Source organism: Ambystoma mexicanum, chromosome 6p (assembly GCF_040938575.1).
Source record: "Ambystoma mexicanum isolate Mex_15411 chromosome 6p, UKY_AmexF1_1, whole genome shotgun sequence".
NCBI classification, from domain to species: Eukaryota; Metazoa; Chordata; class Amphibia; order Caudata; family Ambystomatidae; genus Ambystoma; species Ambystoma mexicanum.
In genome coordinates this window covers 1173902329-1173924454 of record NC_090935.1, presented here as the reverse complement: position 1 = coordinate 1173924454, position 22126 = coordinate 1173902329, and the positions used below count along the sequence as shown (strand labels likewise).

General features: G+C 47.6%; 1 protein-coding gene across 1 annotated transcript in view; it reads right to left on the bottom strand.

Annotated features, from left to right (window-relative positions):
- LOC138510277 (transmembrane channel-like protein 2-A) overlaps nucleotides 1-22126 on the bottom strand; it is a 1079160-nt gene that overhangs the window by 110602 nt on the left and 946432 nt on the right. The window contains exon 17 of the mRNA XM_069625812.1: nucleotides 11706-11831. Coding sequence (XP_069481913.1) covers nucleotides 11706-11831 — 126 coding nt within the window. The remainder of the gene's footprint in view (nucleotides 1-11705; nucleotides 11832-22126) is intronic.

Here is a 22126-nt window from a genome sequence, read left to right as displayed (position 1 = left end):
AGGGCAGTGAGACACAATAACGGCCCTACTAGGCCTTGTGACATTCGGATAGTGCAAGTGCAGTAACAGGAAGTGCAGGGGTGGTAAGTGACGGTAAAGGGAAGAGGCATCAAATGCAGGGGGAGGAGGAGGAAGAACGGGCCCACGAGCTAGGCAAGTGCTGGCGGAATCCCAGGGCGGGCAATTGCCACGGGGTGCCTGGGGTGGATCCTGCAAGAGCCACAAGGGAGTTGATAGCCTGAAGGTGCCAGCAAAGGCAACCTGTAATGTGTGCACTGCAAAGCACACTTTTAATTTCCTGAATTAAAGGTTCATGTTGCTGTGTCATAAGACTGCCAACATGGGCACCCCCTGAGGCCCAGAGCTCATTTCAACTGAAAATGTTGAAAGGCCCTTATATTGTCCCTTGGAAACTTGAAAGAATCTCTGGCCATTCGAGTAACCCTCGGTAGGTGGGGTGAACACCACAATGATTGGTTGTCCTTCCCTCAGCCCTGTTAGAAGGAGGTCATCTAAGGGGCCTTGCGCTTCAGAAGGCCTGTGGTTATGATGCCCCACATGGAGGATGGACAATCTCTATTTGGATACTTGCTGCTTCAGCGGGGATATTGAATATGTTTCTGTTTTGTACATTTTGTTTCTGAGGGCTTGTGTCTGTTAGTAAATGCCTGCGGGTGGAGGTCCTGCGACATGAAGGGCCATTTTGCATATATTTACATAATCCCTGGATCTGCCCCTCCGCACTTGCATTCCCACACACACTCTCATCGTATTCCCCCTTCAAATATCCCTCCATCCCCCACTGTCTAGCCTCTACCCACTCTCCCTTTATCTTTTCCCATCTGTAACTCCATCTTCTTTCCATCCCTTTCTCCATCCTCAAATGCTTTTTTCCCTTTTCTCCTTCCATCTCTCCAACTCACACTCCCTCAGTCTCCCTCTCATCCCTACTTCACTCTCTGAACATTTTACTCCCTAATCCCTCTTCAATCATTCTTCCTTGCTTGCACCTTCCCAAACCCAGTTACCTATGCTTTTCCTCATCCCCCAAACTGACCTCCCTCCTTTACTCTCCACATTTCGATCTCTAGATCACTCCCTGCCTTTCTCTCCCTCCCTCCTCCTCTCCATGTCTTCACATAACTTCCTCCCTCCTTAACTTTCTTCCCCTCATTCTATCTTTAATTCCCTCTCTTATATTCCTCTCTGCCACTCGCTTAAGCAGCTGGATACTCTGGTTGCAGACAGCATCCCACAACAGGTGCATTAATATGGTGAGCTTTCTTTATCAGTTTGAATTGGGGACCTAAGGTTTAAAACAGCTAAGTACATGTGGTCTGAGTGTGGATGTTGTTTGACTCACCACTTAAGAGAGGGAGACAGAGGCAGCAGTAAAATCATGGAGGTGCGGGATTGGGAGGCAGAGAAAAGAATCAAAGAAAATGGGAGGGTTGACAGGTGAGATGACTGGAGAAAAAAAACTCCAGAAAGAAAGGCCAGGTCAGGAAAGAAAGAATGGCAATAAAGGTAAATGCAAAAAATCAAAGCAAGAAAATTAAACAAATTAAAGAGAAAAACGTAAGAAATAGCAAAAGGAGAACAACGTGCGCAGTGTGTCCACTACCCGCGTAATCAATGTTGAGGTGATGATGAGGTGGCCTTCCCACTTTGAAGTGAGCAGCACTTGCTAATTTTGCATGGTATATGCTAACACTTTGCCAACATTGAGCACAGCAGGAGAGGAGCCAGGTGCTCTGCCGTGCCCAGTGAGGGTGTAGACAGTCACAACTTGCTTGAGTTTTGCGACTGCCTTCACTTGATGCAAATGTTTTGTTATTTTCGTTTTTGGTCGCACTTACACAGATACCCCATGCAAATAGATAGATATTTTCCAGGTGGGCAAAATAACACCCCTGTCTATTGTTCAAAGAGAACAGGGGTAGATGGCATCTTTCCCCCATGTACTCAGCTCCAATGCGTGTTGCAGTATTATTCAGTGTCGAAATCGGTGACCTCAGCACTCTGTATTCCCTACATGGTCATGACAAGAATCGCTAAGGACCATTAAAGTTCTGCTTCAGTTTCTCTCTTAGCGCGCCTTCGATAGCTGTTTCCTCCGAACGTGTTAGTCATGACGGTTAACTATTTATTATTTGACAATTTAACATATGCTACACTGCCCGTTCGAAGGTGTTCTTGTAATGGAGCTCGTAGCTACTAGGCAGCAATCAGTATTTGATATTGACTGCAAATTATTTATTTCCATCAAGTTTGTCGAGAATTCTATAATTGTGTTTACATCCAGATGTAACAAATTGCCTTCTACACTGCAGGAGTAAAAGTAAGAGTTGAGATTAAAGTGCCTGCTCAGCCCTTACACTTCTACAAAGCAAGGGCCAGCACAATCATAAAGGCTAAACAGGCAGAGTTAAGAGATATTTAACAAGAGCAGGGAGCCCCGTCTACGGAGAACAAGCATTGCTCAAATAAGCTGTTTTATGGACTTCCTTCCAGTGGAGAAGGTTTACAACCACGTTTCTGCTCACTGACCCTTCAGAGAGGAGAAATATGCATTTGCATGCCAGTCTGGTCCCACCCACAATGGAATTCCAGCACCGAAATGCAAAGCAATTCTCCTCTGTAGAACAGTAGCATCAGCAACCCCAGACACATGTTTCAGCCTTATTGAGCCTCTTCAGGGTGTTGAAGCGGAGCCTCTCCAAGGCACAGTGAGCAAGGGCTCCATGTCTGGATTTCAGAAGGTTACCTAGGGTGAAACACCAAGTTTTACAAATTTAACAAGAGTGTAGGAGCATTTTTAAATTCAAAGGCCCTTTTGGTGTGCAACACCCTGGTGTGAGTGTAACATTTTGTGAATGGGTGTCCCTTTGATTTCTGTTCCCATCACAGCTTCCTGTGAAGTTGCTGTTCTCTGGGGAGGGTGTTACCTGCCCTCACAAAGTAACTAAGAAAGGCAAACCCATTCTTGCTTGAAGCAGCAAGGACAGCCTGTCTAGAGAAGCATAGACAAAACCCTTCCACAGCAGAATTTCACTCACAGGTCTTATGCATGTATGATATGGAATTTATGTGGCATGGATAACTATGAGAGATGCTAGCCACCGCAACTTAATCTCAGGTATGGCTTCTATTTAAAATTGTATGTGCCATCAGGACAGCATATGCAAAGTTATGCAGGTTTTGGAATAGGGGTGCACATTTTAAGTGCAGCCCCTGATCTGAAGCGACCTGGTTGTCACTGCAGCTGTCAGATGATCAGCTGCAATCTCTGAGCCCACTATGTGCCACCGGAGAACAGGCACAGCAGATCAGGCTACTGATTACCCTCACAGAGATGGAATTACTGCATCATTTTATTAATGAATACAAATCAAAAAAGCAAGGGCTTTGCCACCCTTGCCAGATGACAATCCCTCATAATAGATCAATTTGTCCACTTCACTGCTCCAATCCAGACTCTCTTAACATGGGCATAGCCAAGCAGTCACATTCATTTCTATGACAGCGTCACTTCAATTTAGGTGCATTTCTGGTGTCATACTTTATAAGATAACTCTTGCACAACTCCTAAAATGCCCCTTTCACCGTTCCCAAGCACTGCCTGTTCACACTTCTGGGTTATGCACTTGGCGCTGCAACTACTCTTCACCCTCACTACTACTGCACCCCTTTACATGAATCTCCCCAACATTATCCCACACTCTCTTCCCAAATATCTTCCTAGCCACACTCCCTTCACATGCAATTCCTTGATTATGTCATTTCCATTCCGATGTAACCTGAGTGCTATTGTCTGTTTTAATTTCTGGACTTCTACGTACAGAATGCTCTGCATGGCTTCACCTATGTTGGTTACCACGCCCTCCTCCCTGGTTAAACCTTATCTTGACCATTTGCCAGGAGTGATAACTGATGAACCCTTTACATGAATGTCCCTTTCCTTTCTCATTTACTAAGAATACAGAGGCCACACTCTCTTCACTTGAGCTTAAGCAAGCAGTAAATGCACCTCCTTGGTGATATCACTTTCTTTCATTTGTATCCAGTGTGTTGTCATCTGTAAGACAAATTCAACCCATGGAATGGGCCAGTCAAAAGTCTCAAGTGCTGCTTTGCTGCACTTTGACATATCATCTCTGCTTTGCATTCCTCCTTCGTCTTGGATGGCAAATTAATTTTATACATGCATGAGATGCCCATGCAATCGTAAAACCAAAGATCCCAATGGAACACGCCTTTGGTTAGCACCTGCTAATGACCAGAGAATTCCATTTGAATCCATTATAAAACACTGCAGGCAAAGCATACTTGCAGGCAGTATTTTTATATCTTTCAAAGCCTAGAGTAAAATTGGAGAATAAAGGCAATTTCATCTGGTTTTGGTTCTTCAGTTTTATTCTCTGCTTTGAGACCGACGAAACTTGCATGCAGGGGACCCATCAACATGTAAGGGCAGGCGTTGATGGTCCCCTGCATGCACTTTCTGTTTTTAGTGAGATAACCCCCTCAAAGTGCAAACATGCTTTAACATGCATTAAACATCACCTACTATTCAGTCAAGTTGCTCACAATAGCTTTCAATGTATTTTTGCAAACCTTGCCTTAGAGCTAAGTCTATGGCAAACATTGCCCTGGTGCAAAATCCAACAAGGAAAATGGGGCTCATTTTCGAGTTCCCTCTAACAACACGGTAGGGGCCTTTTAGGTTTACACATTTATGTACACAGGACCCTGCCATGTTATTTTTTTTAATTTGTATTTATTTATAGTAATTTTCCTAATTTGCATGGCAGAGTGCAAAAGGGGAGTGTAAAAAGGTAGTGTACATGCTTGTACGCTTACCTTGTGCACTCCGCTGTGCAAATTGAGAAGACACAGCCTGCCATGTACGCATGACAGTTGGCGTTTAAGATGTATTCCTATTGCGTCCTCCTGCGCCTACTCCACAGGAATCCACAGCATATGCTGCATCATGAAAATACATGCGGGTGCAAATGCTGGATTATTTGTATGGAGGAGAGGAAGGAGCTGGCGGACTCATAACTTAGAATCCACCCCTCGTTTCCACCATACAAATGAATGAAAATGAGCCTTGACATACAAAATGCATGAAAGCCTTTTACAAGGCTTGTACGCATTTGTTTACATTACAGGCTCATTCAAAATGAGATCCAATGTGTTTGCACTAGTGTAATCACATTTGCACCAATGCATTGTTTTGTAATATATCCCTATATTTTTAACTAAGTGCACTAAACATATGCAAACTAATGCCAGCACGCCCAGAGGGTTTAGAACAGTTGAAACCGATTGAATACATAGTTGGGCCCTTTAAAATTTGGTGATAATATAGGAAAAGTGTAAGTGGTTAGGCTGCCTAATTGCACAAGAAGAGTCCATCCACTGCATTCTCTTTCTGTGCCTTTTCTCATATGCTTGTCCATGGCATTCTTGTATTTTAACCTCTTGCAGTGGCATACACTATGATATTCACTTAGGAGCTCATGTTAAATGAGCACGTAATGTAAATGAATGAAGGCTTTTACGCCATTCATTTATGTTATGGCTCATTTTCAATCAGTGTATATGCCACCTTTTGCCTTGCACATTTGCACTGCGCCATGCAAATGATGCAAACTTGGCGGTGGGGAGACATTTACGCTGCAGTGATAACTTAACGGCTCTCCACTGTCAAATTACGAGCTTCATTAAAATTAGCTCCTTAATCTTTTTGTTTCACTGCTCTGATTGAAGATGAAAATGCATTGAAACAATGGGGGACATTTCTATGAAGTGGAATGTAAACTGGAAGTGTAAAGGCACCTTTATGTATACATTTTGCTCTCCATCTCTTATAAGTGACTTTGCAATGCATTGAATTATAGCAATGAGGAGTTTGCATCTCCTTTGTGCCTTTCTCCTACGTCTTGGAAGAGCACACGGTTTTGCACATTCATGATATTTTCATGCAGGCATAAAATGATTGAATTCCAATGAAATCCAGATCACATTTACACCTGGTAGAAAGCAGGCAGATTCCATTGTAATCCATTATAAAATGTTGCCTGCAAAGCATCATTTGCAGGAGGTGTTTTATTTCTCTCAAAGCCAGAGTAAAGCCCAATTCAACTCGATTTACTCTTCACAATAACGCTCTGTTGCAAGAGTGTTTGAAATTGCATGCAGGGCACCAGCAAAACGTAATTGTTAGCGTTGTGTCATAATGTGCATGGGCATGTGCACTGGAATTCCAGCTAACTTTGCGTAGTCGGCATCCCAGTTGCATATCAGAAAGGACAGTTGGGCTAGGCAGTGTGGCGGTGTGCCACAGGGTTTGCTTAATAAACGAAGAGAGAGCTCTATCTACCCGGAGTCTTCCCTTTTATTACTGGCGACGAGGATATCCAAAAGGAGCAGACCCCATGCAGTGCTTCCTGCTTGCAGGACTTGGTGTACCGGGTGGATCAAGTGGCGACTTCCTGGTCTAGGCACACTTCACGCTGACAGTACTCAGGGTGGTTGAAGTGAAGGACCGGAGTGCTCCAAGGGCACGGGGTGAATCGGGGCACCTTTGGACAATGGCTATCCACACCGAAGGAGCTTAGTACGGAGAGCAGTGCGAACGTTGGAAGCTAGCTAGAGGAAAGCACCTAGGTACGGCTGCATGCCAGCAGCCATTTTGGTTGCTGGGCAACTGAAGTAAAAGCTAACATTGAGTGAACAGAAGGAAAAGGAACGTTACCTCCTATTAAGGCAGAAGTAACGTGACATAGCAGGTCAAGGAATGGAAAGGTTCCTACAGGTATTTTAAGCATATTCCAGACCAAGGAACATTACAACACTGCAAACGATTAAAGCAACCAGTCAGGGGCAGCGTTCAACTGGGGCCTTATGCTGTGATTGCAAGTGGATGGAAACACGGTTTGCATGAAGTAGCCACAGTGGGAGGGGAGGCTGTGTTAGAAAACATCAAGGTGTGCCACTCACAGGTGGTAGTTGTGGATTAAACTGTATAAATTAAACTGGCTGAGCACACCGCAGTCAAGCAGCATAGAAATGCCAGGCCTCCACTGGCTTTTCTAGCAGCTCCAAGCATTCCATGGGACTTACGGGTGGATGCCTTCAGGGTGTACATGAGAGCGGCAGGTGGAATGAGGTGCATCGATGACGGGAAGGAGGCAGTGCTGCTAAATTGCATTGGGACTGAAGGACTCTGTATTTTCAGACATCTACCAGGGGAAAAGGTGTATGTGCCAGTTGGCAGAGAGAGAGAGAGAGAGTGGTGAGCGTCTACGAGACTGTTCTCATGAAGTTGGAAGGACGGTTTGGGAAAAGAGTTAATGTAGTGCTTGAGCATTACCACTTCTTCGTTAGGACGCAAGAAGTTGGGAAAGCATTGACTCCAAAGTCACGGCACTTCGGTTGCTATTGTCTACGTGCTGGTTTACTGGTGCACAGGATGAGTATTTTAGGGATCAAATTATGATGAGAACCAGCAATTCCAAGGTCAGGGAGAGACTGTGGATAGAAAGAGATTCCCCCTGGAAAAGGTGATAGAAATCGCCAGAGCAACAGAGGAATCACATGCCAGTGTCCAGACAGTCACTGAGAAAGCAGAGAAGCATGGACAAGGAGAGTCGGTTCAAGCCCGTTTGCCGTCATATAAGATGGGCGCCAGCGATTTCAGGAAGAAAGTGGAAAAACCTGAGTAGAGTCTGGCAATAAGAGCAAAGGGAACTATATTGGTGGAGTGGTTATGGAGTGATATGGTTGGTCCAGTCATCCCACTGGAGCCAAGGACTGCGCTGCTGGGGCTGTAGAATGCAGAAGGTGCAAGGTCAGAGGACATTATGCCAGGATGTGCACAGCGAACATGGAGGAGAGCAATGTACAAGGAAGACAGACAATCAGGATGATAGAACCGGAAGGGGGTCCAGGGTGTCATGAAACTCTTGATGGCACCAGGATGAGCGAGGGGGTAATTTTACATGTTGAGGAGGAAAAGGGGGCCATGGGACATGCTAACCGTAAATGGTGTATCCCTTGAAATGTTGGTGGATTCTGGTTCTCCGTACACAATGATTTCTCCTGAGGTGTACAGGGAAAAGCTTGGAAAGAGGGTAGCTGATCTCAGACCCCCTGATATCAACCCCCAAGTGCATATGATCAGGTGCCATAAAGGATATGGGGTATGAGTTGGTGCAGATTGAGTTTAAGGGGCGTAGCACAGAATGTAAGCGTTATGTAGCACACAAGGTTGCCAGTGTGCTGGGATGGGATGAGCAAGCTGCGCTGGACATTGAAATACGTCCTAGGAAAAAGCTACCAGTTTTGAGTGTGGAGGAAGGGCCTATATCTGCGCAGTATCTGTGCAGCAAGTACCACAAGGATTCTCTCACCGAAATGTCCTCAAAAGAAGGGTGGTGCCCAAGGTGCATAAGGTCATGGAGGTCCAGGTGTTGGCCAGGGAGGGTTTAAAATCTGAATTGGAAAAATTGAAAAATGCAGGCATCATAGAGAAGATAGAGAGCTTGGAGTGGCTATCTCCCATAGTACTGGCTCGGAAACAGGATGGGGGCTGAGAATGTGTGTGGATCTTAGAGAACTGAACGCAAGTATTTGGGTAGACCGCCATCCTCTCCCTAACATCAACAAGTTGCTTTTGACGATGGGGCATGCAGAGTGGTTCTCTACTTTCTATTTGTCTTCAGCATATCACCAAATTGATGTGCACGTTGACTCACGGCCGTTGACTTCTTTTGTAACATTATTTGGAGCATATAGGTTTTGTCGCATGCCGTTTGGTTTGGCTTCAGTGTGGGCTGTTTTCAGCGTCTCATGCAAGAGTTGTTTGGGGATGTTTCGGGTGTATTATTTTAAGGACGACATTTTGGTCTGGGGCAGGTGCAAAAAGGAGCATGATGACAGGGTGCATCAGGTGATGCGTATTTTGCAGTAGAGTTGTTTGAAAACTGTCCAAATGTCAGGTGGGGGTGCCAAGTGTGTCATATTTGGGGCATATTTTGGGTGCAGATGGTATAAAGCCAAGGGAGGAGCTGGTGAAGGTTATGAGAGAGGCTCCGTTCCCCATCAATAAGGAACAGCTCAGGTCCTTTTTGGGCATGACCGAGTACTATGTAAAGTTCATACCCTTGTATGCCGAAGAAACAGTGCTCATGCGGGCTTTGTTAAAAAATAAAAAATCTGATTCGAATGGTCCTGGGAGTGCCAATCTGAATTTGAAATGTTGAAAAAGGAGATGGTTGAGGCCCCATCCTTGATGTTTTTTTAGGCAAAAAATAGAATGGTACCTACTGTGGATGCTAGTGTGGTCGGCGTGGGGGCAGTTTTGGAACAGTGGCCGGATGGGGTGTGTAAGTCTGTTGCTTTTGCTTCTAGAGCACTGAGGGAGACGGAGAGGAGGTACGCAGTCATTGAGAGAGAGGCGTTCGCCGCAGTGTGTGCTTCGACGCATTTTATGACTTTCTTATGGGGGATCCCATATGTGATAAGGATGGATTACAAACCGTTGGTGTATATGCTCACGACCAGAGGTATCAGTGTCTCTGAGAATAGCAAGGTGGATGGTGGACTTGCAAGAGTTTACTTTCAGGGTAGAGTATCTCCCTGGGAAAAAGAATGTAGTGGCAGATTGTTTGTTGCAGCTACCTGTAGAAGTACCAGAGGATGTGGAGGAGAGTAATGTAAGCGCACAGGTAGTGTGCCTACTTCCCATGGTGGATAAGAGTGAGTGGGAAGTAGAATCAGCAAAGGATGTTGAACTCAATTGGATTAGGGAAGGTCTGCAGAGAGGTTGGGATGCGGTCAAAGACAGTGCGGAAAGTAAGGGGTATATGCAAGCTTTGAGTGAGATGTCAGAGGGACTGTGGGGTGTCACAAGGGGAGAGTGATTGGTTCCCCAGTAAGTATGAAAACAAGGTTGGTAGAGTTAGCCCATGAAGGTTAGTTGGGTAGTCCTTTAACAAAGAGGAGGCTGCGGGAAGATTACTGGTGGCTGGCCATGAATGAGGAGGTGGAAGTTGTAGTGAAAGAGTGTGTGGCTTGTGCCGTAAGCGATAAGAGTAGAGGGATGCGACTGCAACCTGTATATCCTGTGGATGTGCTCAACAAGGTGTGGTCAAATGAAGCTTTGGATATCATGGGGCCTATGGAGCGTTTGCAGGGTGGGTTGAGATTTTTGGTGGTCTTGGTGGACTACACTTTGCTGTGGGTGGAAGCGGCCGCTTTTGAAAGCATGACTACTGATAAGGTGATCGGTTTTCTCAAGAAGATTTTTGATAGGGAAGGGGTGCCTGCGAGTGTGGTTACTGATAATGAGGTACAATTTGTGTAGCAGCAAATGCAGAATTTTCTAAGGTATTATGGCATCAGACACCATCGGACTGCTTTGTACAATCCACGTGCGAATGGATTGGTGGAAAAAATGTACGGTTTTGTCAAGGGTGCGATTCAGCTGGCCATAGCCAATGGGTTATCGTGGCAGGATGTGTTGTCAGAGGCTTTGTCGGCTTACAGGAGGACGCCTTCGGTGATGACAGGTAGAACTCCTTTTGAACTGATGAGAGGCAGGAAGGCTGGATCTAAGTTGAGGACGGTCGCTCTCGGCGGGGGTGTGGTGACAGAAGTGAATATGGCTGCGGTGTTGTGGAGAGTGCAGTCTCATCAAGATCGTGTGAGGCTTCAGCAGGGTGGAAGAAAGCCAGTGAGGGTTGAAGTTGGCGATCAGGTGTGTGTAAAGAATCCAAGGTTTGTTCCCAAGGGGAGCAGTGTGTTTATGTCTCCTTGCATGGTAGCGGGTGTGGGGACAGGTTTGTGGTCCTTGATGACGGGACGAGATGGAGCAAGAGAAGAGTTGTAGTACTGGGTAAGGGTGCTCCATCATTGCTGCAACAGCAGGAGAGTGAGTTGGAGGGTGCTTTGTGGGATTTCCCCGTGGAACAGCATGGATATGCTAAGAGAGATCGTAATAACGGGGCATCTGTGGGAGATGGTCAGGAGGTTGGAGGGAATGTTACATCAAGTGAAGATGTGACCCATTATGCAGGTGTGAGAGGTGGGCAGCCTGCAAGGGTGTGTGGGCCTCCTGTCAGAATGAGGGATTATGTGTGGTAGTGAGTGTTGGTAAGATCATTTTAGTTTCATGTAGATATTCACGTGCATTAAACGTTGCTTTTAAAAGGTTTGATGTTTCTGTTTTTACATTTGTTTTTTCATATGGAACCATTTCTGTTAGGAATTTATGAGATCGTTTATCATTTATGATACTTATATTATGTGTTCTTTTGCTATGTAACACCAAGGGGAGAAGATGTGTCATAATTTGTATGGGCATGTGCACTGGAATGCTGGCTCGCTTTGCGTAGTCGGCATTCCAGTTGCGTATCAGAAAGGACGGTTGGGCTGGGCTGTGTGGCGGTGTGCCACGGGATCTGCTTAATAAACGAAGAGTGAACTCTACCTTACCGGAGTCTTCTCTTTTATCACGTTGGTTGTTCCGTGTATGCAACGAGTGTATGGAATAAAATTAACCTCAATATGTTTTTGCACAAGAGAAATGTTTGCTCTACTGCAAGTTGCACTTGCCAAGGTACAGCGTTGTTGTACCTAATCCCTAATTCCATCCAGTACAAATTGTAGAAATACATACTTCATTGATCACTTACACCATAAGAAGAACTGCAGGTATAATCAGTCCTGGATTAGCCACATAGCTGAAGATCTGGACAATAAACGCAGGGAGATCGATTTCCATGGTCTCTTGAATTACATCATACATCTTGCTTTTTCCACTATAAAACAGAAAAAAAAATCAATGACATGGATTAGAGGCCAACTAGTCACGGGTGAGACATGTAAAGTGCAATGATCCCTAATGCATCTGAAAAATAAAATATAGCTAAAGAATTATATACCACTGGTGCACCGACGATCATTGCCATTTTTGAAAGCAAATAACGGAGAGCCACTTCCAGCCATTACTTTTCAGAAAAACTGAGTGGACTTCACAGAGATCTCAGCACTGAATTTCTAGGTATATCCGCCAAGGGCCCGGGAAATTGCTACAATAAGACAAGTCTACATAGGTGCAGACCGCACCACCATCAGAGGGCCACTAGGTACACCATTCATGGAAATGTTAAATTTGGCCTTATTGTACGGGAGATAGCGTGCCAAAATGTCACTCGTGTGTGGGGTATAATGAAAGAACTGGAAGTGTTCCATGTCAATATTTCCCAGCTATTATGCTTTTCCATGTGACTCTATCATAGTCCACCAAATCTATTGTTATTGTGAATAGAGACCACACAGTCAATAATCCACATCTATTATTTAATTATGCATCATTGTCCAACAAAATCCAGCATAATTATTAAAATCAGTGTTTTAATTACATTGGCCCTCATTACGACCCTGGCGGAAATCGGAAAACTATGGCGGAAATGCAATACCGCCATCGAATAGCGCTCGGTGCGACTATGACCCGTCACCGCAAAGTACGAAGCCATTAGCGACACCGTAGTGAACGCCAACGCCAACTGCACCAAGCACGCGCGCGCGCGCCATGCCAAACCGTAAATACCACCATGGCGCAAGGGTACGCTAATTCCGACCCTAGCGGACATGTACCTAACGCCATCAAGCATGGCGGAATGTACCATTCCGCCATGGTGAGAAGTACGGCATCGCGAATCACCCGTAAACGGCCCCACTGAGTGCCTGTACACCGCTCCCTGCCCACAAAGTACAACTCCCCGTAGGTGCAATGAAGTCACAACAACCAGTGAAATGTACAAGTCACCCATGCATGCCAACGAACAAAAGAAACACAAGAGGGGCCAATGGGAGCAGCAGGGCACAGATGGCACGAATACAGAAGCCAATCCAATGGACATGACCACAGTCCCCCCCCCCCCGAAACGCACGCAAACACAGGCACCTGTGACCAGCAATATTCCGAAAATCACATCATTCCACCAGTCCACCTGGCTGACCGGCATCTGTTACACAAAACCCAATCCCCCGCCCCTGAGCATGACAACATTCAAACAGTCAAATTGGCAGCCCCCATCCCTGACCTCACTGGGCTTCGTAGGCAAACGCGCCCAGTACAGTACCACGCAACTAGACTCCGAAGCTGGAACCCAATGCAGATCTCCTCCCAATACATCGCTCCCCAAATAGGAATATGCCACATCACTTGCAAAGAAGAACGCTACACGGGCCAAATCAGAATAGAAATTTAATGCACAACAAAATCACCAAGCCCATACAGCCATTAGGCCATGAACTCCAAAACACATTTCACCATTGTGGGCTGCATCCGCAAGAAATGACCAGCCACTACTTGTGTGACGCCCTGTTCCATCATGGTACACAGAGCCACATCCACGTACGAAAAGGCAACATGGAAGCGCACAGAACCGCAGGGCCGTCCCAATGGGGAGGCACTAGTCCAGCTGAAAGGCCGAAATGTTGCTCCGAGCCACCAGTACTGCGTAAGGGCATGTGGCCCATTGGCGATCGTCCCATAAGATCGTAATGCTGCTCCACTGATTAACACGAAGCAGCAGGTGTCGGGAGTAAAAGCCATCTGCAGGAGTGGCATACAGATGGCAGTGGCAAAAGGGGAGGAGATACCTGTCAACCAAAAGAAAAGAAAAAGAACAGAATGGCAATCAGAACTACATCCGAACAACTCACTTCAATGATCACACTAAATCCACAGCCATATGCATGCTAGCCCACTCCAAAGGATCATCACCACCCCAAAACCACTTGCGACTCATAACCATCTATATCGAGGTGTAAACACCATCACAAACGAGTGTACCTGTGCATGCGTCTGTCAAAACAGAATCCATCAGATGGGAATGTTAACGTGCATGGACACAAGTGGCTGAAGGCGCGTCGAGACAGGGAGGGCTCAACAAGGCCACATAGACGATGGTCCCACTATGGCAGCCCTGCATCACATAGCGCAGGGGAGGCGGATACATTCGAAGAAGCCCTGTACATGGCAAACTCTGTATCAAATCATCTGTCCATGCATCCATACATCATTCCCTCATCCCGTAATGCAAACGCCTGTTTCCATACTCACATAACATGTGAAATTTCCATTGAGTCTGTGCGTTATGCAGCCTGCAAAATCCACTGTGCCCCAGCCCGTAATTCCAGTGTTGTGAAGTAACATGTATGTGGCCGTTTGAAATCACAAATTAATCCATCTAGTGCGGCTGTGTGTGAAAATGGCAACTGCCTTCACCCACAAATGGGACGCCCCGCCCGTCGTTGCAACTCGGTACAGTGATGCATGAGGGCCCACCGTTACTCGAGTACTACGTACCACTGACCCTTCACAAGTCTGTTCGCGACTGCACAGATAGTATGTGAAACAATGGGACCACAGCAGAATGAACATATCAACCAATGTTACACGGCCATCGGGTACAAATACATGATTGCAATAGCAAGATGCCATTACTCGAATTGCAGCGTTGTGTGCTGGACGTGCTCGGCCAAAGGGGAGAGCAGTTTGCACAGGTGGAATGAATCACCACAGGTGGAGGCCATACAGCCTGAAAACACATAAATTGCACACCCAGTCTCCTCCCACAACCACACCCACTCCGAAATGCTACCGGCAGGACTCGCGATGTTGGCCCTGGGGGACCTGATAGCACTGCAAGTACTCCAACTCCAAGAAGAAGACGAACACCAACTACAACCGGCCGCACGGAGGAGACGCAGGAGGAGGAGGAGGCCAAGGCAGGGCCAGCAAGGGCCGCCAGCAGAGCCACGACCACCACGCAGGCAGCCCGCAATCCCACGCCTCCGAGCACATCCGTTCAACCTCACTGATGAGCAGATCCACACCCTCTACCGTTTGGACCGGGACACCATAGCCGCCATTGTGGACATGACACAGGCTGACCTTGTCAGCATGATAGATAGCCCAACCGCCATCCCACCCCTACTGAAGGTGGTGTCTGTACTCCACTTCCTGGCCACAGGCACCTACCAGCACACAGTCGGACAGCTGCATGGCATTTCTCAGCCACTGTTCTCACGGACACTATTGCAAGTGCTCGATGCCCTCCTGCAGCACGCAGACGACTACATCTCTCTACCACGCTCGGAGCAGGAAATTACCAACACAAAAGTGGGATTCCATGCACTTGCCGGCATACCGGGTTGCATTGGTGCCATCGACTGCACCCATGTGGAATTGGTCGTCCCACATGCCATGGAGGCCCAGTACCGCAACCGAAAACAATTTCATTCCCTGAATGTACAAATGGTGTGTGACTCCAACAGGATCATTACACATTGTTGTGCCAGATTCCCTGGATCAACCCATGATTCCATGGTCTTGAGGAACTCTACTATACCACGCTACATGGAGCGACACGCAGGGAACAGATCCTGGCTACTCGGTGAGTCTCATTTCATGCATGATGATGTGGGGTATGTGATGCGGCAATGACCTGGCAGGAAGGGGGGGGTGTGCGTACGTAGCAATGGCATTCCACATCATACGTTTCTCGTCCACATACAGGTGATGCTGGGTATGCACTGAAGAGATGGCTCCTCACACCAGTCCGGAACCCACGGGACCAGCATGAGGAGGACTACAACCATGCCCACTCACGTACCCGTGTAGTCATTGAACAGGCATTCGGCCTACTGAAGACCCGTTTCCGCTGCCTCAGCAGGTCTGGCGGGGCACTCCTGTACCGCCATGAGAAGGTTGCAAAGATGGTCATGGCATGTGTCATGCTACACAACATGTGCGTACGTAGAAATGTGCCCATGCCCCCTGACGCAGAACTGCAAGCACCTGATGATGGTCATGATGAGGGTGGGGATGTGGCAGCACCTCAAGGAGTCTGCGAGGCACCGGAGGCCCGTGACATTCGTCAGCATCTCATTGATGCATGCTTCTAGCACTCACGCCTGGTGGCTGATACATGGACACGGGACTCGTGGCACTGTGTGTGTCTGGTACATGCACAATATGGACTGTACGCCTATGATGGCCTAGTACACAAAGATCAATGTCCACACATCTCATTGGTTGATCGTGCACTGTTTATGGCATATGTGATATCATGTTGAACACCCTATCGACCCGCCACCCAAGTGAGCCCAACACACCCCCTCCACCCTCCTACCTCCCCCCCGAACACCAGTGTCCAAAGATGCTCATTGTCAGTGGGCTGTCGCTATTGCAAGCCCCCTCTGCGGGTATCAGGGGCACCCCTGCCTGTGGAGCGCAGGTTCCTCCCAGATCTACGTTGGGGGCTGCCCTGGACGGAACTTGCAACGGATGATGTCTCTGCCTGCTCACGTTCATGCATGTCCCTAAGGGTTTGCGAGAGCTCAGTGAGCACACGGCGCACTGCGGCAAGTTCGGCACATACGTCTTTGGACGTCGCATGCAGCTCCCCCCTCAGGCTCTCGGTGCTTCTCTCCATTTGGACTCTCAGGCTCTCGGTGCTACTCTCCATTTGTGCCCTTAGTGTCTCTGTACCTCTCTCCATTTCTGCCCTAAGTGTCTCAGTTGATGTTTCTATGTCTGCCTTAGTGCCCCCACATTCATCGGCATGATCCTTGAGGAGCGTGGCCAGTCGCTGCTGTTGCACGATTAACTGGTCGAGGGACTGTTGCCTCTGCTGGGCCATGGCCATTTGCGGGGGTGTCACAGAGGGGCTGTTGACCTCATGTTGCCTTGCCACGGGGCTTGTGGGGGATGGCCAGTCGTCGTCTTGTGGGTGCCCCTGCGTGGTATCCTCATGTTGTACGGGATGGGACAGACAGGGGGATTGGGACAGGTCATGGATGGATCTGACTTCGACATCCCCGTTTTCTGTGTCCGAGCATGCTGCCATCAATGGGGTGTCACCTATGGTGCTGCTGCCACCAGAGGCAGTGCCTTCTGTGGCATCCATTGGGGGGACCTGTGGTGGTGGTGGTGTGGGCATGCTGGCTGCTGGGGTGCCTGTTGATGTTCCCTCCTCTGTGCTGCCACCTGATTTGTGCTGCTGCCGTGTCTTGATCCGTGCAGCTGAGGTGGAGGGTCTTTGGCCGTTGGTCTTGGCCCTCTTTGCAGGTGTGCTGGTAGGGGTGTCGTGGAGCTCGTCGTTTGGATCGGACCCTGTGGTGGAGTAAAGGAGGGCGAGGGTTATTTATGGGTCTGTGGAAATTGGAATGGCATTGTATCACATGCATTGGGGTGGTACCTGAGGGTGATTTGGGTCGGGGCCTTGGAGGTGCTTTCATTTGTGTGTGGAGTGAGGGTGCAGTTGTTTGGCAGCCTGCAGTTAGGGTGTGCCTGCTGCACGTGTAGTGCGTGTTTTAGGGGTTTTTAATTAATTATGTATTTATTGTGGGTTTTAATGTGCGCTATCAGGCCGATGTGTGTGGACGTTCTCCTGGACATGTGTTTCTGTTGCACTATGTGGACACATGGTACTTCGCATGATTGGACATTGGGGATTTAGCATTGTTTTATCTGGCCCACCTACCTGAATCTTCGGATGTCTGCACTCCTTTCTCCATCCCTCCGACTCCCTCAATGCTCTCCATTCCGATGGTGGAGGCACAGATTTCTTCCCAGGGGGTCAACTTGATGGGTGATTCAGGACCTCCCCCGGTGGCTGTGGCAATGTTGCGGTTGGCAGAGAGTATGCTACGGACGCGTATCCGCAGGTCGTCCCATCGCTTTCTGCATTGCTGTGGGTTGCGGGGTGCGGTCCCCACCGCACTTACCCGCTGTGCCACCAGAGCCCATATGGCCTTCTTGTTTGCAAGTGCCGTCCTGGTCATTTGCGTGGAGAAGACGACGGCAGCATTCTCCTGGAGGGTCTCTGTTAGCACGGTGAGTTCCTCACGGGAGAAGTGGACCTGCCGCTTGCGGTCGCACGCTTTCTTCGCTACTTTTCCCATTTTTCTTGGTTTCGCTAGGGTGGATGACGGGTTGGGGTGTGTCTCAGGGTAGTGTTTTTGGTGGTTGTGTGGTTTTAGTGGTTTTATAGGTGTACGGCGGGATGTTTCCCGTTCCGGGCCCATGTTTTTACTTCCGTTTCCGTATATTTCCGGTCACTGTACTTTCCGGTAGGCGCACACTGCGGTGACCACTAAGAGGGGTGGCGGTATTGCACCTGGGGCGCCGTACGGCGGCGGTGTGGGCCGTTTTGGGGTCATTTCCGCCATCGCGGACTTTGCACTTCCGCCATGGCGTGGTGCTCGTGCCCGATGGGTCGGAATGGGCCGCACTTAGCTCCTTCGTGCTATGGCGGAAACGCTATTTCCGCTGTGGCGGTCCGGTCAGTCACTTTCCGCCAGGGTCGTAATGAGGGCCATTGTGTTTTCTAATATGCTATCATAACTCTCGATTGGTATCATTTAATCCTTTGAGAACTTTCCTCATGTCTCCTTATTCTGACTGGACTGTCTCCACGATGAATCTTACACAGTTATGGAGGCCTGCATCTACATTAAAGGAGAAGTCTCTCAGGAACTGCATTGGGCCAAGGGATAAGGCTTGTATTTTTGTCCATATGAAGATCGATCAATCACATTTATATTTCCGCAATACATCTTACTTTTAATTTGCAAACATTTGGAGATCCAAACTGTTAAGATGGATTTCTGAACTCTGTCCTGGAGGAGCAGAGGTTCAGAAGGCCAGCCTAGTTTCTTGGAACAGGGTAACCTCTGGACAAGCCAGACCAACAGGGTAGCGATGGCGACGGTCAAGACTAGGTCTCAAGAGGGGTGAGGGTGATTGAATGCCCGCAATGAGCACACAAAGCAAGGACGCTTACAAATTACTCCAGGCAGGTGTTATATTAAAAATATAGACACATTTATTACAAGGCCTTTGTAACATCGACCATAGTAAAGAATCACAATAAAACTCCAGTAAACCAACACATCACAATCAATACAATATATATACAAGACCAAGGGGTCTAAGGAATTAGAAGCACGAAATATGCAGACCACCTAGATGGGGGGGAAAACAGGCAGTGCAAGTAATCGTTAGACCCAGTTCGACATCAGAGGCCACCTAACCAGAAGGAAGTCCGAGCCCTACGAAGAGTGGAGCCTTGTGCTCAAAAGTACCTGCACACGCGGGTGCCAACGGGCAAAGGAGAGTCTCTTCAGGGAAATCAGGCAGTTCAGAGAGGTGAACGAAACGATGATGAACAGATCCCCGCTACTCAAACGAGGCCTCCAATTGTGGGCAGAAACCGGGCGTGAGCGCGGGAAAGAGTTGCGGTTTACACCAGCGATGGAAAGCCACAGGCTCCTGCGGGAGGGCGACCGCTTTAGCGTATTGCCTACTCACCGGTCCCTGATGCAGGCAGACCCAGGATTCTCCGGTTCAGTTTCGGTACTGGCAGGTTCAGATGCAATCAGACGGATGTCTCGAGGCCGTGTAGATTCTGTGATAGCAGGAGTCAGGGTCGAGGGTGTCCCAAATGCAGCAAACATGCACAGATTGTTACCACAGCAGGGAAACTCGGCAGCTGCGTGTATTCTGGTCCCAATGCACACATCTCACTTCAGACCTGGGAACGCCAAGTGTACGAATCGTGTGAGAGTGCTGAGGACTCGGAATTTAGAAGCAGCCAGAAGGCGGTGACAGAGCTATATTCCTGTGTAGGCTGGTCAGTCCACTGGATGGCACAGGGACGCTTCCGAAGGCTTACGTACAGGATTTGGTGAAGATGCCGAGAATAATTGTTCCCACTATTCTAAAGGGTCGAAGCGCCTTTGCAGACCTTCTCGTACGATCAGAGGCCGAGTGGTCTTGCAGGACGACACCAGTGCAGGGTGCCAAACCTTCATCGGGTCACCAGCGATTCCTCGACTCAACTTCTTAGTTGCAGGATACTTGGCTCCTTATCCTTCGTTCGTGAGAACTCAGGAGATCGACATGGTAGTGGGTTTTCAGCCTCCTCTTATCCAGAGTTCCCTTTGCGCCAAAACGGAGAGGGCCCAATGGGAGATCTGCTCGTAAACACTCACACCATACGTGGACCTATCACGGACCATGGTGGTCCCAGGAATTCAAGACATACTAGACTCTCTGGCACCCAGGATGTGTATTGGGAACAGACATCCCAGCCCACATCCTGGAGGCTCACCCCAGGCATGCAGAAGCCTGTGAAAGCATCTGTGTTTCATGGGAAAGTGCATGTCCAAATAAGGACGGACCTGGGTCAGCTCGACCTGGGGGAGGTGAAGGGTCAAGACAGTCAGCGGACAGGACAACGAACCTCATGGCATGGCCATTTTGGGGGCCAGGCCACCCTTTTGGGCCAAACGCGGGAAGCACGGTTAACATGTGAAAAAGAGGTTCAAAACAAACAATAGCTGCCACCAGTCCCGTCCATGACACACTTGCACAGTTCGTTATAGATCCATCGAGAGTTTCTAGGGCCTTTGGAATGAGTAGACACCCAAGAGTGCAGTAAATTGGGTTACAGTGCCCTCTTGTGACATGTTGCACAAAAGCTGCAACATGAGGAAAGAATTACGGAAAACGGCGTCTCCCGGTACTGACTGTTTTAAGGGCATGTCAGTTTCCCCGTAAGAATTGAGCAAAAGCCCAGAGGAGTGCGGCATAAGGCTGCGCTTCTCTGGCAAAGTCTAGATCAGGGTGTAAAACAACAGCTAAAAGTTTGGGGGTTGCCACATGGAAGGAAAATTACCTTCAATTACAAAATCTTTCCTAACACAAACCGCATGGGTTGGCAGCAGTAAATCATAACACACACCCTTAAGCTGACATCAGCAGAAGCTAACTTTAAGCTTATGTCCTGTGTCTGTAAGTGACTTCAATCCAGCAATCCAACTAAGTCAATGCCTAGTCTGGGATGCCCAATGGAAGCCCTTATTTATATATTTTATGTCAAGTTCTTAAATCTGGATGATGAACCCTTTTATAATACCCCTCTCTTTGAATCCCCCTGAGCTCACTGAGCCAAGAAGTAGGTTTGTTTTGCAAATTAAAAGGTTTATTGGAAAAATTAAACAATATATAAATATATATATATAACACTTTTATGAATAAATTAATATTTGATAGCACACTTATGAATACAATAGTGATCAACAATGGGTAATATTACAATAGCACACGTTCTTCAATCAGTGAGGAGTTGGTATAGAAAGGATAAGGTAGCAGAGAATACTTTGTATGGTTTCAAGGAAATGCAAGATGGAAAAGAATGCAGCACAGAAATAAAACTCGATATGGATTCAACAAGAGATAATATGATCACTTTTTCCCTTATGACAACTCACTCCCCCCTATGCAATATGAAGAGATGCAAATGAGAACACACAGGTTTCAAGAATACAATCAAAATGCAGTTCAATTCCAGTTACCCCCCAGCAAGCTTAGAGAAAACAGGGATGATTTTAAAGCAGGCAAAATCCTCTTAAATGTGATTGCAATGAAGTGACAAATATGCTAAAGGATATTCAGGATAAGTGATAGCTACTTTGGATTAGTTCAGGTCAACACTAGCAATGATTCATGAGTGATTATCAACTTGAAAACGAACTTCAGCAGTTGCAAGCACAAGACAGCAGTTTTGACAGGTGGTGAAATGGAGTTAATTTTTCAATTTGCAGCACTTTTTCCACGTGCGTCAATTGCGATTACGGAAAAACTATAAGGAGTTGGAATGTCATTTTGGGTTTGTTGGAAAGCTTAGCATCTTAGCTTTAAAATGACAGTTAAATCTGCGGTTCAAAAGATGTGGACGTTTTTGTGGAGGTAGATTTTCAGAATGACAGATGGCGCTTTTACAGATTTGAAATCACAGAATGGACACACGATTTCTATGCAGTTCTGGACAGGTTGAAATGGTTTGAATATGATTATTTTAAACTAAGAGATTGGTTCTGTAAAGTTCTAGGCTGGATACTCACTCCTAGTTTTGGACTGGAATGGGACTGCACTCTTGCCACCGGACGGTCTCTGGCACTGGTTCTGCTCACAGCGTGGCCTCTGGTCTGCTATCGGCACTGCACAGCAGTCTGGTCTGGGTCTGACGGGTTC